This window comes from Danio rerio, chromosome 22, assembly GCF_052040795.2.
Source record: "Danio rerio strain M-AB ecotype USA chromosome 22, GRCz13ab, whole genome shotgun sequence".
Lineage (NCBI taxonomy): Eukaryota > Metazoa > Chordata > Actinopteri > Cypriniformes > Danionidae > Danio > Danio rerio.
In genome coordinates this window covers 14439270-14460506 of record NC_141042.1, presented here as the reverse complement: position 1 = coordinate 14460506, position 21237 = coordinate 14439270, and the positions used below count along the sequence as shown (strand labels likewise).

Sequence of the window (21237 nt, the reverse complement as noted above, 5' to 3'; positions counted from 1 at the left end):
GTTTGCATGGGTTTCCTCCAGGTGCTTTGGTTTTCCCCACACTCCAAAGACATGTGGTACATTGGGTAGGCTAAATTGTCCATAGTGTATGAGTGTGTATGGATGTTTCCCAGAGACGGGTTGCAGCTGGAAGGGCATCCGCTGCTCAAAATATGTGCTGGATAAGTTGGCAATTCTTTCCGATGTGGCAACCAGCGATTAATAAAGTGACCAAGACGGGAAAAAAAATGCAACGAAACATACTGACAACCTATTTGGTTATACTATTTCAACAAACTACCCACAATGCAGAATCCACAAGTTCTAACCTTGTATTCTATTTAGAACAGATGGTATGCAAATTAGAATGAGAGTATTTGAGAGACAAAGACGGTGAGAGGTTTCAGCTTTTCATTGTGAAATGCAATAAAGCTACAGCAATGATGGTCCTGAATACAGTAGCGGGCGGCCACATTAAATGTCAATACACTACTTACACTCACAATAATGACTGTAAAATGAGACCAATTGTTGCAGTTATGGTCGAGTAGTCCCAGAAATATAATCTAATTTTAGCTATGCTACCAGAGGGCAGAGAGGGGTGAAGGTCGTGTTTCACATTGATTTCTAAAGAAGCATGCAAAATGTGTCCGACCACTCCAAGGCTATTTGAGGAAAAAAAAGTCAGGGCTTAGGCAATCCTCAGGCAGGAGCTGTCGGAAATCTCTTATAAATGCATTATTTAACCCTTAGGGGCAAAAACAGCCAGTTTGAACCAGACAGAGACACAAGACTGTCAGCTTGCTGTCAGCAACCTGAGATAAAAACGCACTCAATCGATTGCAGAAACAGCTAGAGATTATAGTACTCCACAAACACCCATGTAATTTTAGCATAAACCAATATAAATATGCTATCTTTCAACGAAACACTACAGTGACATTTACACAAAGCAACAACGCTAAACCCAAAGCAGGTGGCTTGCTGTTAGCTGGCGATAACCTCAGTTCTGCCCACACCAAATATTTAAACCAGGCACATTAAAATGCCTCTGTTTAGCTTTTTCTTTACTAGCCTGACAGCCTTGGGGTGCCCCCCTGCTGTTTGGTTTTATTTTAGGAGTGTTTAGATATGGCTGAGGCAGCTGCCAAGCTCTTTTAGCTTTTGGAAGCTTCCAGAAAGCCTCGCCAACCACCAACTAGACAAGCTTTCAAAATGCACAGCTTGCTGAGTATAGGTGGCAAGCTGCCATTTGTGACATGACAAAATTTGGCATAATAGGAAAAGTCATATATTTATGGATTTAGGCTAAGCACATTTGCATGTGTGGGGAACGCTAACAGTAAGTGAGGATATTGAAGCAGCATACTAAATTGTTAAAATCACAATACAGGGGGGTATTAGCTTGGAAGACCTATAAATTGCTACGCTATGCTTAATAGCTGGCCTGTCAGACTCGACGCAGAGCAAAATTTCTTCAATCCCATTGTCTGCACAACTCCAAATGTCACCAAGCTAAAAATCATCGGCCGTAATTACCAAACTCAAAATGACAGACCCCTAAATAATAGCAAGAGGGAGGCTGTGTGCCCATCAGGGACTACAGACTGCAATTTCAAAATCGATTCTCTTCCACAAAAGACAACCAACTATCCTCTGACGTCAGGCCTTGGGAATAATAGCCTCATCTCCACTTGATGAATGTGTCAGCACTTGAAGCACGGCAGGGAAACAATGATGAAGCTCTCTCTCAGCCAGCAGAAACACACTGAAAGAGATGCGAACGATTGCTGAGGTGTTGTACCCTGTAAAAGACGCTTACCGCCTACTCGAGTCTTGAATAATTTAACTTCAACAAAAGCTCTGTCTGTTGTGTAGTGGACAATAAAACAAAGACTCCTGTCAGGGATCTATCGCTTTAACACTAATATCAGGGACAACCCAGCATCCCCATTTGGACCTTCAAAAACACCTAAAATGTGTTGCTTATTTGTGTTGCTTATCCAAGACAAGATGTTACAGCTAACGTTTGCAAAAAGAAAAGACCTTCCTTTCTCTTGCTATTCAGCCTGAACAACCGATAACACGTATCTTTCTCCGTGCACCACTTTTTCTGAGCTGACAGAAGTGGGGCATAAAACTTATTACTAATGAATGAGATATACGGTAATGCTAGTGGAATGGCTATGTAAGGTAGAAATGGCTTCACAACTTACATTCTGTGATGTTGAGATACTAACTTATCAATAACACAATAGCGGGAAAGAACATCTTGAACTAAAGAAGTTGTTTGTTCACAACTCACCCACTCATGTTAAATGTCTAATCCAACTTTCTTTCTTTGTAATCTAATCACAGTGACTGAAGACTGATACCAAAATATCAGACAAGTGCCACTATATATTTAAGTTACATCATGAATAAAATATGACAGTACCTTCATTTATAGATTAACTAATCTTTAAAGGACACCGAACAATTAGTATTTCTGAACACTGTAGAGATTAGGCAGAGGCAACTTGTATATTACCAGCCATGGACATCCTGTGCCCAGTGATAAAAAACTAATACAATCTTTCTTTCAGTTTGAGAGTGAGCAAACCATGCAGGGTTCTGGCTGCTGCTGCACTTGCAGGTTTCCACAGCTGTACAGATAAGAAAGGCAGCAGAGAGCAGCTCACGAGAGCAAGTGCACTCTCATCAGAATTAGCCCCAAGCATTAATAAGAGAAAAGACAGATAAGCAGGACTGCATAAAGCAGGTTTAAATCAAGTACTTTGTGACCAATTTTCCAATAGTCGTCCATTTCGGACAGGGTATCTAGTGCATTCAGAAAGCAAACATAACCACAATATGCAAGTCAGACAAATTAATGCACATGGAGGCTTACCATCATTAGTTCCTTCTGAAAAGACTTCTTCTCCTTGGTCTCCATGTTGAGGCAATCTTCCTTTAGTTTCTCCAGCACAGAGGCAACTCTCTCGGGTTCACTATCCAGCTCTGCTCTGCAAAAATACGTCAAAGGAAGATTCACGTAGCTCAGAGCATCAGCAAATGCTCGCCAGTTTCCCAGATTTTCCATAAGTATTGTCCTCACAGAGGCATAAATGTAAGTGAGAAACTTGCAGGGCTTTAGGATTTGCTCCATCAGCATTGTGGTTGTTAGGTCTGGCCCACAGAAGTATATAGGCTTAACCTTTCCCAACACAAGTACATTTTTTACATGCACAAGTCCAATCTTTCCCTGATAGTATCCAATGTACCATTCTTTGGTCCATAGTTGTCCTTTGAGTTTGATCTTCTCCTCACTAAGAAGGGCGATGATATCCCCTTTTTTATATTCCAGCAGGTACTGATTCTTGGTCTGTCTGATAACGGTTTTGATCAGTTTGCCAAACTTCAAGTTGGTAATGCAGCGTTCTTGAAACTGTGGGTATTTGGTGGTGATTGCTAAAGGAGACAAAATTATTTTATCAACTTCCTTCTTCTTAAGAAACCGCCTTTGCCCATTGTTCCGCATCCCTGTTTTAGGGGGCGGCTGGGGTGTTTGAACACAAAATTGCGCAAGGATACAATCCTGATCATCTTTTACTTGGACACGTAGCGTGAAGTCAGAAATCTCATCTGCTTTCCGTGATGAAATCATGTAGATGAGCCTGCTCACCTTGCCTAGTTTGATCTGAAACCCACGAACAACCCTAGCTTGATCATTTGCCTTGACCTCATAGTTTGACATGTTTGAATACATGCCTATCTGTAAGTCCTGAGGTCTGCTAAGTACAAATTGGTGCTTCCCCCATAGCTGTAGGGAAACAGGGGGTGCAGATTTTGCTTGCTTCCCTACCTCACTTACTAGTAGAGTCTTAGGGGCACAGTCATGGCCAAAAATGGCCACAACAGTTTTAAAAGACGGGTGAATATGTTTGGGCCCATAGAGGCCCAATGTAACTTTCTTCACCATATGATTCCATACATTTGAACTGAAGGAAACATGTTTAGCCTGGACAACAACTGCGACATACATGCAGGGCTCCAAGTTGTCCAGCTGAACTTGTATGGTATCACCATAAATGTAAGCTTGTGGAACAGGAGAATAGGGACCCTCTTTGCAATCACTTCTCACACATACAATCTCCGCCATTGGACTTTCCGTCCTAGTCATAACTGATACCTTCATCTCTAAGGTAATGAATGACTTTATCTCCATGTTGCTCAGTTTGATTTCAACCACTGGACTGACAGTGGAGCATCTGTCATTGTTCAGTTCCAAAGGAGGATCTAGTAGAGCCTTCATAGATATTTGCTGAGTGTCTCCTACTGCAACATGGCCTTCGGGAACATGAATACTGATATTCGTATCTGGGAGCTGTACTGCCCCTCCACAGCTGTCCAACTTGCAGACAATATTGGTTTCTACTGGTTGTGTTTGACCCCAGCCTGGGTTCTGCCCAAGAGATTCAAGATCATGGCAAGATCGTGCCAACTTTCGGTGGTTTAGCCATGCTGTCCTGAAGTCCTCTCTGTTCTGAAACTGTTCGGGCGAGGGAGCTTTAAGTCCTGTAAAAAACCCTGATGAAGGCAATGGAGGATTTGACTGAGCTTGTAAGGTTGATAACTCCGATAAACTGTAGGATCTCTTGCTCCGAAAAAAGGGATTGTCCTTGCGAAGCATCTGCAAGGCTTCGAGATCAGCGCTGGTGGATGTCCCATCAAAGCCACTAATGCTGTACCCTTTTGTGTTGCTGGTGGTGGAGATAGGAGCTGAAGGCAAGTCAAAGAAAAGTAAATCCATGCTGTTGCACTGATTCGGCTTCTCGTTGCTGTTTTGATCGAGGACATCATCCATAGACCCATTTAGAAATGGGTTGGTTGAGGACAGCATGGAGAAAGGGTTGTTGTTGTCATAAGGCAGGGAGGGTTTCAGACACACTCCAGTCCACTCCCCCAAAAGGTCTAGCTCTTTTGCGCCCTCCTCCGAACAGTCCCCAAGATTGTCAATCATTCCACTGTCACTAAGAGATGAGTTCCTGTAGTTGATTGGCTGGACATATGTTGAAGGAATGTATCCCATTTCTCGGTTGTTGTGGGCGTACCACCATTCCCCTCCAGATGTGTCCAGCACATAGAGATGATCCCCTTTGGAGAACTTTAAGGTGGTAAAACTGGATGGACAGTAATCCTTAATGGCAACAACTTCCCGTGCAGTCCCAAATGAAGTCGATGGGGCCAAACGCAAGGCACTGGGAGAAGGCACTGTAACGTTAAACAAATTGATATGAATTACTTATCTGAAATTTACATTGCACGACTGAATCAAAGGTACTGTAGGTTTATTAGCGGTGTAATATACTGACCTTTGACATCTACGAGACTCGCCTCAGTCACTCCCTCATCAATATCAATAAGAGTGCCCTCTGATTTACACCTAGGGAGCACATTGTTGTTGTTGGTTACTCTGATCCTGTGGGCAGCCATGTTGCATCGGTTTTGCTATTTCACCATTCCTCCAAACCTGATAATCAAACACTGGCAGATTTCCATTTTGTCCTGCTGGGAAAACAAAAAGGACGGAGACAATCTCGATTAGCTTTGTGCAGCAGGACAAACGCTTGATGCACTGAGAATAATAAGACATGCTGCAATCAGATTATTGGATCATTAAAGCAAAACTCTTCAGAAAGATTGTAGCTACAGATTGGTGTGATATAGCTAAAGGGGCACAAGATGTAATTCAAAATGCATGAGATAAAGAGATCTTTACAGTTTATTAATTTTTAATTCATCTTGGAAAAGGCTATGCAAAAGTCATCTTAAGTTGGAAATTAGTTTTAAAGTCAAACAAAAACAAATTTCAGATGGGGATTTATTCTCTGTATCATTGAGACTTCTAAAACAAGAATGTGCCAAATCATTGACCTTCACTTGACCTATTTATGTATGTACTTACTTATTGCACGTTCACATTTTTACTATACTCCAAACAACAACACAAACATCATCAGTCTTTTATCAAAATTGAATGCCTTTCTTCACTTCCGAGACACCATTTCATTTCAGCTAACACCACCAATTCCTCTTTCCCTTACATTATTCATCTTGAATGTTTTGTTTCCCTTGGAAATAAGACAGAGGTAAACAGCTTGTCCATAAAAAATACTGTAATTTCCTTTAGCACAAAAAGGCACTTAAAGTGTCTTTAAAGATACATAAGCCTTTACAGAACAACATCCCTGCACGGTTTCCACTCTGCACGTCACACTACCTCAAACAAGCTAATAAAAATCACTTTTATATTTGTGATTTGCAACATGAATTCACATAATATAAACGGTAGCCATTCTAAATAGAAACAGCAATGTAAAACGCTCTGAATTTACAGACCTAATATCCAGATGAAATTGTCTTTTATCACTGTTAGAGCGTTTGATTCGCTAGGATCTAAAAGAAAGATATCAAAGCATATCAAAGGACATCTTGAACTAAAAATCGCATGCATACGGTGCGGCAGGGGTTCCGTCAATTAAACCAACTAAAACACTCACTGGGTGATGAAAATGAATAACTACCATCCAAAAAGTGAATACATTACTTTATGTCAGCATGGTTCCATTAGGAGAAGAAAATGCAGGAACTTTTTTCTCAAATTCCTGCAGGTCTATTCAAAACGATACAATTTTCCCACCTTGTTGTGGATTAGAAATGCTAGTTTTCCAGTTGTGACTTAAGGTGAGCAACACTTTGGCTTTGGGGGAGAAGGAAACAGACTCTATTTCCATGCATCATTGCCTCAACTTCTGTCTGAGACGATGAGCACTATTAATCTGCTCCTGACGTGACAGACATGCAAAACAACGCAGATATGTAAAACAAGCTATAATTAGTTGGACTAAATAATCACAGGAGCATGAAAGGAATATCAAACAAAACCAAAGGGCCAAATAACGCAGAGAAGCTGATAATAATTTCATTTCTACTCAACAATTTACAGCAGAAAAGTTAAAATGAGGTTGAAGAGACACTAGAGTGTACTTATTCGAATGCAATGAAAAGTTGGAAGGTGAAAAAATATTTTAAAAACTCTTTGAAAGGAAACACGATGGCCTTCGAAGGACCTTTCATGCCAGTTACTTAAAGGCTTAATGAACCCTTCAAAGGGAGCTAAGCATCTTTGGCATGTGTGTTTTTTAAAGCCTTTCACACAAAAGACTGGTGGAAGGATTCATTCCCTTTAAAATGTCCATTTCTTTTAATCTACTTTTAACAGATGCCAAACTAGGTCAGCAATACCACTTGGCTTTCACTCCATTCAGTCCAACCTATAAGAAAAAAAAATCTCCTTCATCCTTTTATTTTATTCATAATTCAATCCATCAGAAATTGATGAACTGTAAAAATTACAGCACTGACCTCCCTCAGTTCTATAAGACCTGAAGAAGTACTTTAAAGAAACACTCCACTTTTTTTTTTTCCAAGATCCCCTTCAGGATCATCTTAGGTTGGGAGCTCCCCACAGCTGAGTTTAACCCTTTTTTAATCCATTCAGAAGATCTTTGGGTCTGGCAGGAGTACCTTTAAATTGGCTTAGCATATATCATTGAATCAGATTAGACCATTAGCATCATGCTAAGATCAATAGAAAACCATGGATGCAGGTAATGGCACTAAGTAATATCATTGCATCTGCTGCAGCCATAGTATGGCAGCAAAGTTCCTTGATTATTATGCCAGAAATTAGTCTTAGTACACAATGTAAATACACAAGAGCCAAACTTTATACAGAAAAATTATAAAAACTCTAATGGATGCTAATGGTCTAATCCGATTCAATGATCTATGCTAAGCTAAGCTACGCCAGACTAAAAGATGGACTGAATGAATTCAAAAATAATAAAACTGTTTAACTCTAGAGGAGTTGTTAAATGAACCCATTTCCAGAAAAAGTGGAGTGTTCCTATACAATCTATTGATCTTCCAACGCAAGCGGCAGCCACAAAGATCTCATTTTATACTCCACAAAGCTATCACTAGCATGGATGGATGTGTCAATGGAGGTATTAGGGGGCAAAAGAAGAGCACTGATGGATTAGAAACTTAGAGGTCTGACAAGGATGTAATCATGGTTTCTGATAACGACACCTGGGGCACTTCAATGACTGAAGACAAGTGTCAACCTCCCATAATCCCTCTGTATCCCGCTATATTCCTTCCTTTTGTGTCTCTTATCGCAGATTCTGGTGATAAAGCTATTAAATCACTGATCCGACAACTTCAGAGTCTAGCTGAACATGGGCTTGTCAGTTAAAAACCACAGCAAAATATAGCTAGAAATAAAAAAACAGAGATATTATGAGTTGTGTATATCACAAATCTCTATTTAAATATAGGAGTTTTGGAATACGGAAGCAGACTCTTGTACTATTTATGTCTGTAATCATGAGTGTTTAGCAATACTGTAAAGGCTGATTTATACTTTAATAAAGTATAAGTTTGATCTGGTGCAGCCTTCACGTGAGCGCATAACCCTTGCAGTAGCTGACGGGGATGCCGACATGCACGTCTCAAACAATGTAACTATACGTCGCATTGATGTATAGCACAAGTTCTGCGATTGGTCGGTTTGGTAGCTGTAACTTGTGTGGACAGGCTGAGAGTAGCTCTTAATGGGAACTTTAATCAGAGGGTAAACACAAAACTAAAGCTGTTGCAAGTTCGCTGACTCCCACGTTAGAATGAGCAAGTTTCAGCTACTTGTAGTGTTCAGAAAAAAACAAAACATCCATGAAGAAACACAATACAGAGAAACACAAAGCCTACTGCCAGCTCGCGTTTTGGAAGTGTTATTGCAGAGCAACAAAAACAGCATGCAGAAGTATAAATGCACAGCTACGTGCAAGGCAGGTGCCGTGGGTTATGCCAATTACTCTACGCAGATGCATAAATTAGCCGTAATTCTGTATAGTTTATGAGTTTATCTTTTAGTCTGTAAAAAAAAGTTCAAAAAAGTTGGTCTAACATTGATGAAAAACTAAAAAAAAAACTCAATACTTTATAAAAAGTACTAGGAACTCTTAATGGAACTGGAACCATAACCTTAAAATTCACATATAGTCACATCCTCGTAACATTCAGTTAAAGACATGTGTTAAATCATCCATCTACAAGATGAAACACTAGCAATCTACGACTCTCTGGTGTCCCTTAAGATAGAACTCTTATCTTGTATGCAGTACATAAATCTGTAGCCAAGTATTAATTTTATTGAGCTATTTTGTATTGTTTTTCCTTTATTGTAATGTCATTGCAATTTATTTCTTCAGTTACCAAAAAATGTGTCAAGTCAATGAGCTCCCATTGTCCCATAATTTCTTGCTTGAGCAATAAAGTAGACAAAGCTCATGTCTGCTCGAGTCCACAGTGTCTCTCAAATCCACATTACTTGTACCATATTCAATTCATCAGCTGATTCTCCAGTTATTTTCTAACTTGTTCTTTGTGGGCAATCCCTCCTCCCGATGGGGTTTTAACAACCATTTGCATTCAACAAACATACGTTGCTGAAAGACATAATGTATCACATGATGCTTTTCCCAATGCTGAACAGCAATTTGATCATTGTCATACCTCATGATTTGGTATATAATTAAAGGCATATGGACATCTGCATATGACTGTGTACTTGGCAGTAGGCACAATTTAATTCAGTCTGGGTAAAAGGTTAACTATAGAAACGCAAACATTCATGCATCTTTAAATATATCTAGGTCAGTTTTGTAATGATAAAATGATTGAATACGCTAAATTAACAGTAGTAGTTCACTTCGATTTGATGAGTCACCAAGAACCACAACAATCTTCTCCGTTGAAGAAAGTCACCAACATCATGGATGGCCAAAGTTAAAGTTGGAATGTGTGTCTTCAGAAACTTCATTGTGCTTGTTGAAAGTCTCTTCACATTCAAAAAGTACTCATTAAAGTAAGTGATTTTTCTGTATTTTTTATATTTTGGGTTTGGCATAGAACAACAAAAAAAATGTCTGTCCAAAGTGTTCAGGCTGAACATTACGATTGGTCACCTAAACCGTCTAATGGTGTGCTGACCTTGTGCTATGACGATGATGGCAAGCAAACTACATCAATCTGAACTTCTTTCCAACATCAAGAGGCCTTCTATCAACCAAAAAAATTAAATAAAAAATGGGTCAAAACCGTTGCCTTTGCAAGCTGGAGGCAGCAACTACAGAGGTCAACGGGTCTGAAGGATGATGCCATTGTTGCAATACTGCTTTTACAAGGGCATTAATGTTTTAAACTGATATTTTAAGTTATGCAAAGCCTATGTAGATTGTTTCCCTTTACGAATTAGCTTGACTACATCGACAGAACCACTTTTCCATTCATTTGACCATTTAATTGTGCTAATCCAGTCCAGTCAGCACAGATTTGGTGGTAAAAACAGAACTCTTTGGAATGCAATACAAATGCGCCAGTTGTTGTTACCTTGGTATTGTAAAAAAAAAATTTTAAAATGTAATGTAAACACTGAAATTGGTGATGATATTACTGTTTAAAGGACTCCTTTTTTTTGTGGATATTCTTTTAGTTTAAAAACAAAACATAAATACTGTTCTTCTACCTAGCCAGCTAAGAAGAATCTGGCAGTAATTAGTATAGGTTGTTTTCACATGATGTCATTGATGATGTGCAAGACTCAGATGGAGGGCAGGAAGTTATTCTTCCACATAGGAATCCCTATCAGAACATCAAAATGTTTCTGTTTTCTGTCATTTATAATTGTTTAAAAAAGCCAAAATAAGAAATGCCAGACCGATTTTATGTACTTAAAACCAAAAATCTTTGCTCAAAAAGGGGGAAAATTCAAGGAACTGGCTGAAAAACAAAAACAAAAAAGTCGGCATGTAAAACACTTATTTAATATATCCATGTGTACAAGCTGTTTTTGAATGCGATAATTCATTTGACAGCACCGATAAAGATTATATACAGGCCTAGCAATGTGTATAAATATGTTAATGTATTATATAAAAATCTGATACAAACACCACCACAATTATACAAAATTCAGGAGAATATAAATAAAATACCCTGCCATGAAATGTCCATCTTTCTTTGCAATAATTCAAGTGTTTACTGGCGTTTTGGCAGAATAAACAACTGTAACGTTAACGTCTATTCACGCAGCAGCAGTAAATGTTTGGTGGCAAGTTAATTGACCAAACACAAAAGAAATACAACGCTTGCGACAAAACTAAACAGTTATTATTGTGGAACACTTTTCCCCTTTACAAAAATAAATGAATAATAAGGTAAATATGCGTCCACGCGTCTAAAATATATTTGCATGGGAAAAAATAAAACTATAGAAATTTATGATAAACATGCTCTTGAACAACATAGTAAAGTGTATGAAGTGTACCGAATACTGTATCATAGACAAACTGTGATAAATACTGTAAAGTTGGTGTAAACTGTGGTGTACTGTGATTGTGTATAATTATAGAAACTGAAGACTATTGAATAATTTGTTTATTACTACAGTGGCGTCGTAACACTGCAACAATATAATTACTACGACAGTTTAATTCACGTAATTATCTATAGTTTGCTCCTAAACACTATAAAATTGACTATAGTATTTTTCATGCAACATAGCTAATACAGTATCTAACGCCTCAATGACAGGCAAATATATTTTAGTTTAGTAGGAAACACGGCGCTCTTCATGATATAAGAATTATGCCCAACATATGTGCTTATTTCCTAATTATATCTCCTTTGAAATATGGTATAAATTGCAAAAATATAGCCTTTCCGCTATTTCTCCCATTCAGTTTATTACCTTCTGCCCTCCAGACAAATTCATGTCAGACAAAGTGCTTATCTCCATATAGACGTTAGCCGGTCCAACCACACGGTCATCGCAGAAATCCTTGCATACAAGAAATAGTATTACACACTGAGAAGTTTAGATTGCTACACAACCCAAAACATGCTAGACATAATTCAGTTATTCCAAAAGGATTTTACATTTGAGATTGTAGTATTATAAAATGTTATAAAGTTCTCTTACTGGTGAATGACTCACGATGTACTGTTAATAGCCGCTATGGTCATTTATTGGGTGTGTGTTCATGACTTCTGTAGTTGTGGGTTTGAATGACACAATTTGGCAAATAGGTTAGGGTTGGGCATTGTACGATGTCTAATGTGAAACATCATTGTCATGTGGTTGTGGGGGGGTTATGAGGGGTTGGAGGCGGTGTTGCGACATGTCTGAGGAGCTAGGACGGATCCGGTTGTGATGGGTGAGAAGGGTGCGCAACTTATTTTACTTATTTGCGTTCATCCGGGAATCTCTATGCATTTGCAGGAGAGTTTCGGGAGACTTGGGATGTCTGAATATTACGTTTAACAACTATAGTGAGATGCGATCCAGCGGTACATCCTTGATAAACTGTCCGACGTGCACTGCTCACTGGAGCTCAGACGAGAGCATGACAGTGTGTGTGGATGTGTGTGTGTGTGTGTATATTAGTGTAAATGGGGCCTAAGTGTGTACTTTTCAAGAGTGGGTTTGCGACGAGGGCGGGGCAGAGGATTGGCGATGCCGGCTCAGCATTGTGTTGTCTATCAGCCCAACCCTAATATAGGTAGGTATGTGCGTTTTCAATGCTATCAGGCTAAAGTTAGATCTTCTACAGCATCCTTTACACCAAACTTCTTTTTGGGTCAACTATGCACTTAAAAGTTCTACAAAATGCCCAACATGGGTGTAAACCTTAAAAAAACAACACTCCTCAAAAATACTACAAGAACTCTTAATGGAACTGGAACCATAACCTTGCAATTCCCATATACAGTGCCATCCTCCAAAGAGATGTTTTAACCATCCGTCTACAACATGAAACACCGGTAATCCACGACTCCCGGGTGTCCCATAAGACATGAAAACATCTTATCTCGGATGCGGCACCGAAGATGAGTGGAAAGCACTTCAAGCTGGAGGCCAGGGAATTTAGATGCTCTCAGATACATTGTTAGCACTGCGGAAACCTCATGAGTTTCAATTCAAGCACTCCTCCTTAATCATCGTCCTTCAGACAGCTTCCCGCAGATAAAACCCAGTGTTTGGAGGAATTAATTAATTCAAACGTCGCTTCATCCACATCCAAACCAATCCTCGTGTTAAAATACCTGTCATTTCAAATGAATGATTATAATTACATTTCCAAAATGTGATGTTGGTGCAATAACGGAGATAATGTGGCACATTATGACCTGCGGGTATAAAATTGTATTATCAGGTACAATGATGATGTGAAGAAGTTTAATATTACTTTGACAAGCTAATTGGGTGAATAAGGCGAGTGGGATTTCCGTCGACGGCTCGTCATTTGGTAAATATGACCATCTCGTATATATAGACATTTTTAGAGGACAAAGCAATTTCACCCTTCACTGCCCTGGCAGTCCAAACTTCACCACCGACTCTAAAACAAAAGGTTTACTCAGGTAAAGTGCAGAGGGGTGTGGGTGGAGGATAATATTTCAAAGAGCCCATAAGAGGCTAATTCCAGGAGCCCATTAAATGACCAGCTTCATTTATCGTCTCTACGTGAATAGGTCATTCTACCTAACAATTTTCAGCTAACGCAAATGAGTCTGACATTACAAGCCTTTTTATCAAACGTATTTCTCGGAAATTAACTCGATCTTTCTTAAGAGGAATGATTAAAAGATACGAACAACAAGCAACTACATAATTACAAAGGGCAACATTTGCTTTAAAAAAAGTTTTCATGCACATTTAAATGTTATCTAAAAAGGTAAAATACAGTGTCATATGAATTTCTGGATGGAGGGATGGATGAAAAGATGGGATGGAAGGAATGAGGAGATGGGATGGTGGATGGAATGGATGAATGGAAATATGGGTTGGATGTAGAGATGGATGGAAATATGGGATGGATGGATGGATGAATGGGCGGACGGACGGATAGATAGATAGATGGAAATATGGGGTGGATGGATGGATGGAGTGATGGGACTGGATGTATAATAGAATGGAATAATGGATGGGATGGATGGAATGATGGATGGTTGAATGGAATGGTGGTTGGATGGATAAAATGATGGATGGTTGAATGGAATAGGATGGAATGGTGGGTGGATGGATGGATGGATGGATGGGACAGGATGGAGTGAATGGATGGATAGAAATATGAAATGGATGGAGTGATGGGATTGGATGTTATGATCTAATGATGGATGGAAGAAAGGAATAATGGGTGCGATGGATAGATGGATAGATGAATAGAATGGGATGGAATGATGAATGGATGGGGTGGATGGATGGAATGATGGAATTATGGGATGAATGGAAGGATGGAGTGATGGAATTGGATAGAATGATGGATGGATGGATGGATGGATGGACTGATGGAAGGGTGGGTGGAAAGATGGATGGAATGATGGGATGGATGGATAGAAGGATGGATGGATGGAATTAGATGGAATTTAAGGATGATGGATAGAATGATGGTATAGATGGATAAATGAATTGTTGGATGGAATAATGGGATGGAATGATGGATGGATGGAATGATGGGATGGATGGAATGATAGAGTGATGGCATTAGATGTAATGATAGATGGATGGAACGATGGGATAGAATAATGGATAGATGGAAGAATGGGATAGGATGGATGGATGGGATAATGGCCTGGGTGAAATTATGGGATGGATGGAAGGATGGTTTGATGGGATTGAATGTAATGATGGATGGATCGAATGATGAATGGAAGAATGGATGGAATTAGGGATTGGATGATGGATGGGATGGATTGATAAAATGATAGGATGGATGGAATGATGGAATAGATGAATGGATGAAATGGAATTATGGGATGGAATGATGGATGGATAATTATATACTGATTATAAATTATTAATATACTTGATGTCTAAAAACTTCATATTCTACATAATTTTTATTACAGATTTACTGTACATTTAATGTCTGCCAGTAAAACTACTGTTAAAATAATATTACTGCGCACACACATACACATGTATTGCAATTATGAATTATAAAAACACACACACAAAAACGCCAAAATAGGCATCAACCATTAAAAAGTGCAGTCAATTATTTATTTAATTATAAAATGTTGCAAGTCAAATTCAATCTGTAGCCACATGTACAAGCACATCATGCTCATGGTGCCAAAGCTGTACAAATAAAAAAGGCATCATATTGCTGTTTCAATTACACTCAGAATTCCATTTGCATACATGAATACGCAAAAAGAAACAATTCAAGGCTAGTAAACTGCGTTCCCAAATGCAGCCCACCAAACGCAGAAGACAAACGATGCCAGATTTCATTCCTATCGGGAGGTCTGGATTAGTCGGGGCTTAAACAAAGTCCAGAGTAAATGAACTGTTGTTTAGCGTCAGGTCAGTCCTTCTTTCAAAGAAACACTCTACATATCAATGAAGACTTCGCTTCAGCATTGCTCACCCTCGTCCCATCTTCAGAAAAACAACAAAAAGAAATAAACCCCGGCGAGTCCCACTTAAGCCAGTGTAGATTTACCTCCACCGCCAACAGGAGATTCAGGGGTGTTTAGGGGGTTTACAAAGACTGAATTTATGCTGAATCCCCATTAATAATGAAACACAATGCATTGTGCTTGAAGAAACTGATGATGAGTGTGCTTTTTAGGTTTGCACTATTCCTGAGGGAGAAAGTTGGAGAAAGGAGAAGCTGTAAAAAATGTACAAACATGGCGGAAATCAAGCTTTCACCACTGCGCTGCTGTCAGTAGGTATGCCAAAAGTCATTAGTTAAACCGAAAGCATTTAAAAAATATTTTTAGGTCCAAAATGGAAACTTGGGGGATTAAATTTGAATTTGGTTCAATTTGTAGATACTAGCTACATTTCCAACCACTTATTTTAATGTGCTTTTTGTATAGAAGCATAAAAAAATTGTTGATGGAAACCCCAAGATGAGCACAAACTGCGCATAACTGAGTAGGATAAACTTTTTATTCAATATGATGTGCTTAAACTGCGATGCCAACACTTTTAGCGAACAAATTCCAGTATGCGCATTAAAATAAGATCATGTGATTTTGTTATAGGAGGTCATGCGATAAAAATGAGTGTGAATGGACAAATTAGCAGGTTGAGCACATTGTAAAGCATCTGAAATGTTGTTTTGGTCATTTTAAAATGCCTTAACCATTTCAGTGTTAGTGTTGTTATATTATTAATGACCTTCAGAATCAAGAGTGTCTGTGCGCCGCATCTCATGCCTTCAAACGCCACCATGCGTTCACTGCATTTCAGGATTGCCTTCTGAAGCGCAAGTCATGTATTAAACGAAGAAAAGATTCATGCAGCGCAACTGCAGCAAATTCAGTGTTTACTGTTAATATTTGGCTCTATTTAATCAGGAAGTGATGATTTTGATAGCTTTGACTCGTTGGATGGAAACGCTGCTTTAGTCGCACGAGTTTTATGTGATAATCTAGTTTTGCGCATAAAGTTAATTTGCATATTATATGAAGACACAGCTAATATTTGAACCTATCGGTTTACAATATACTGATGCCCTGTTTCTCTGGGCTTTATTTAGAACTGTTCAGTGTATTAATATACTGAACTGAACGAAAGCAAGTGATGCATTAAAGTTTGATTAACATTTTTAAAATGGTTTTAAAAAAAAAACTTTATAATCATCATTATACTACTATTTAATATATTATTATATTTATACATTATATAAATATTATTACATTTTAAAATCTGAAACCATATTAATGATATGACGTAGTTCTGGAAACGTCCTACTTCTCGGTTTATCTGTCTGACTTTACAATGGGTTTACTTGACTGCCCCCTGTCGTTTTAAAGAATATCACAACAGCTAAGTATAAAAGCCTCGTCCGTTACGTGAGGTGCGCATGCAGTCAGCGGAGATCTGCCACGTGCCTCCAGGGGAAGTATAAATCCTCCTTAACGCTAAGGGGCTAAAGCACATCAAGCTAATCTTACAAGGAATCAACTTTAAAAACGCGATGCAATGGCAAAGTGGGTAACACGTTCGCCTCACAGCAAGAAGGTCGCTGGGTCGCTGGTTCGAGCCTTGGCTCACTTGGCGTTTCTGTGTGGAGTTTGCATGTTCTCCCTGCGAACGTGTGGGTTTCCTCCGGGTGCTCCGGTTTCCCCTACAGTCCAAAGACATGCGGATGTTTCCCAGAGATGGGTTGCGGCTGGAAGGGCATCCGCTGCGTAAAAACTTGCTGGATAAGTTGGCGGTTCATTCCGCTGTGGCGACATCAGATTAATAAAGGGACTAAGCCGACAAGAAAACGAATGAATGAATGAACTTCAAAACATTTTTCAAGGGCCTACTCAGACTAGGTACAGTTGCCTTGAACCGTGCCAAAGCGCGATTCCATTTTAATTTGGGAAACATTTAAAATATTTTGGAGCAGTAAACATGACAAGCTAAACAAATTCAAATGAATCATTGACTTCTGCGCTCTTCATTAGTTTCAGAAACTTTTTTTTACAATATAAAACGACATCTTTGGATTTCTTTTCTGCTGGAGATACTGCTGTTCTAAAAAAAAAAAAAAAAAAAAAAAGTAAATAAAATAAATCTTTCACATACCTTAGGAACGGTATTGCAGAAAATTTTGACGGTTTTAAAACCTTGACTTTTCCAAACCATGGTATACCTTGAAAATGGTTATCGTCCTATACCTAGCACACACAATATTTTATATAAAGCTTGTACGCTGCTGGTGTTTACGTTTGCATACCTTCAACTTATACAGTATTGGTATCCTTCCTGGCTTTATTGCTATGTAATTTGACATGAAACCCCATGCTGGATGCAATTTCAGCACTTAAGCAAGGGCGTAATTATTTATTTCAGAGTTTTCACCTGCATTTGAGAGAGATTGAAGTCCTCGGAGGGAGGAGAAACCCTGCAGAGACTATCCAGTGCAAAACCATGGAGTCAAACCTAATTATTATGGTGCACACACACACACACACACACACATGCACACACAGACTTCTCTGGAGACGAGCACTGACAGTACACCAGCATCACTGCTCATCATTTAACATGTTTATGGTGCAGTGGAATCGAATTTTACATTACACACTAAATGTGGCCTGAAATTGAATAAAACCTGAAGCGCAGGATATGTGTGTGTATTTTGTCACTGTGTGTGTGTTTGGTTACTGGGGTGGTGCAGTCTTCACGTCACAGGTCTTGCATCACATAAGCATGAAGATTTATTCGCCCCATTTCATGATGCAACCACAATTTGGTGATGGGAAAACATGAAGCGTCTCAGGAAATGAAGTGACACATTAAATGTAGATGAATAAATGTATACAAGAATAACATTGGTTTATAATAATTTAGGAATTTTTGAAATATTCATATAAATTGTAATTTAATTATTTACATCTATTATGAGGATTTAATATAATATTTATAATAAATATAATGTATTATTTATAATATTAATTATTTATTTAAAGTTTAGCATAAATATATTTTTTGTAATTTTATAATCATGATTTATTATACAATTAGCAACATTTGAATCATTTTTTAAATTATATAAAACACAACTGCATTTGTAACAGCAATATTGTAATGCATTATTTATGTTTTAAATATTTTATTCATAAATTACTTTATATTAAATAAAGCAATTATTTGAAACAAAAACATTATTAATCATTACACAACAGTTCTTTCTGGTTCTCGAATCTGATTGGATGATAACCGTGTGATATCCTGCAATATCAGAACTCCTACAGCCTTCTCACCCTTCTGTATTACTCCGCCCACACAGCGTGACAGCAGATCAATAAACTCACTACAGTTTGACAAATCCTCACCCTGGAATTATGTGTTCTGAATGATTTTAAGATATTGAGCTTCAAAGTTTTTGCATTCCATATAGCAAACAGTATGTGTGTAATATTTGCTTTTTTAAATAAAAAGTCTTAAGCCTCCTTTCCACTGCACATGACAAACGACAAGCGACAGACCGGAAGTCATTTATTTCCAATGGAGAGTAGTCTGGGAGCTGCGTGGAGCTCCAATCATCTCCGTATGCGGCAAATTTGGATCTGAACTGAGCTATCGATCCGTTGAAATATTTGAACTCCTGCGACTAGACCGTATGGGACCGGCCGACCGGATGTAATGTATTTTAGTGTTGCACAAGCAGATGCGTGCAAGTGAGATGACAAATAGGAGGGTTTAAGAAAAAGGTATATATATATATATATATATATATATATATATATATATATATATATATATATATATATATATATATATAAAACATTTCTATTAATAAATGAGTAATAATAAATTTTTTTAGTGTATGAGTTTCTAGTATTCATTCATTCTTCCATTCAATCATGGTGAACGCACAGAGAATAAAGACTCTTTTGGCACTTTATTTGGGATACCACGAGAATTTAGCTTCTCTCCCATGGTGCACGACAACACTGAAAATTCTGTGCGACTGACACAAGGGGGGCATACTCCGACAGTCGTGTCCAAATGACGTATGCAGTGGAAAGGTGGCTTTAAAATGTAAACAACTTTCCATTTAAAAAAAAAAAAACATCCCATAATATAAATAAGTTGTCATTTAATAAGAATATGTCAATAACTCAATTTTGACAAAAATGTCAGATATAACCTTACAATTCCAAGGCGATGAAATACTGCAGTTGTTGGACAACATAATGTACTTTTAAGGCTTTTTAGGCAAGAATGTACTTGTTAAGATTGCAACAATGCCGTTTATATACAAGGATAGTGCCTATTTTAAATGATTATAATTTTGGAGATACAGCCACCATCCACAAAATGGCGACAGAAATCCTTAGAGGAGGAAAAACCCAGCGTAATATTAAAATACAGTTGATCAAATCAGTATTAAACTGGTAAGTGACTTTCCAAGTTGCTCTATCTCTTTTTTATATGTTGTAGTGCTGTATTTATACCATAGTAATTGTAGTGTGTGAGACTGGAGTAGCATTACGACAAGCATTTAATATGTTTCTCTTTCATAGCGACCACAGAGTGTTGTGCATTATAATAAACGTTTAACAGTGTCTGTATAACTACTCTAGCCTATATAATGTTGAATATAATGCAAGAGAGAATCTGATAATGACAAACGTCTCATTTTACCAGCAGAAAAAAAGTCTAATAATGTTGTGACTGACAGATTGCAAGCATATGTTTCAAACATAATTCAACATCAGAATTATGAACAGTTGTATTTCGGATGTCATCACTTTACTGTGGATTAATAAACAGGACATATTTAGTCTGTTCAAATCCACTATTCAAAGTCCATTCAAAATTTAGCATTTTAACCAACAGTAGACCTACACATAATAATAATTTTATTGTTTTACCATATGTTTTAGAAATAACAGTAATAGTCTACTCATATTATTCTTTATTTACCTATAGAATTGAGTAAATCGTGATTTTTATTTTAACCTAAAATTCTCATTTTAGCCAAAATCGTGCTGCCCTAATATATATAACAGTAATGTTTTATAACATTATAGCAATGGTAGTAAATAAACATTTACCTCATAGCCAAACAACCTTGAAAAAAAGGATAATTCAAAAGATTAACAATAAATAAGCAAATCAATGACAAGAATAAACAACAATAATGAATTAGCTATGTGCAGTTCAACCATTAAGAAATCCATATCGATTGACACAAATGTGCACACATCAACTCAGCCGGGTGTCTCAGCGTGAGAGAGTGAGAGAGTCAAAAATAAATGGTTTTCATTCTAGCATTAATGAAACTCAAGTTGACCCTTCAATCCCTCAGTCATTCAGACAGAATCAAGCACACCGATTGGCCAAATTCCAGATCGGCGAGAGCCAATCAGATTCTTCGTCTCAGATATCAGACAGCCTACATCTCAAATACACGCATTGTGCTTTGCCTCCTTATATCAGTCTGCCTCAAACACCAATGCGCTCCCTTTGGGCTTTTTTGGCCAGATAACAAATGGAAATGCGCAAGATAATGGCTAGATCTTTTGATTAAATGAAAATCATTCCGATATCGATGTTTTAAAGAAATGAGTCAAAGGAATTCTTTATCTCTGACTTTCAGAGTATGCTTACTATGGCTTTGACTATGC

The 21237-nt window shown here is 38.1% G+C and overlaps 1 protein-coding gene across 2 annotated transcripts in view; it reads right to left on the bottom strand.

Moving 5' to 3' along the window:
• Positions 1-21237, bottom strand: part of sh3bp4a (SH3-domain binding protein 4a) — a 54895-nt gene that overhangs the window by 20248 nt on the left and 13410 nt on the right. The window contains 2 exon segments of one of the 2 annotated variants that reach the window (NM_001316330.1): positions 2870-5232; positions 5334-5526. In NM_001316330.1, the coding sequence (NP_001303259.1) occupies positions 2870-5232; positions 5334-5454 (2484 nt within the window). In that variant the 5' untranslated portion in view covers positions 5455-5526. 2 annotated transcript variants of the gene reach the window in all.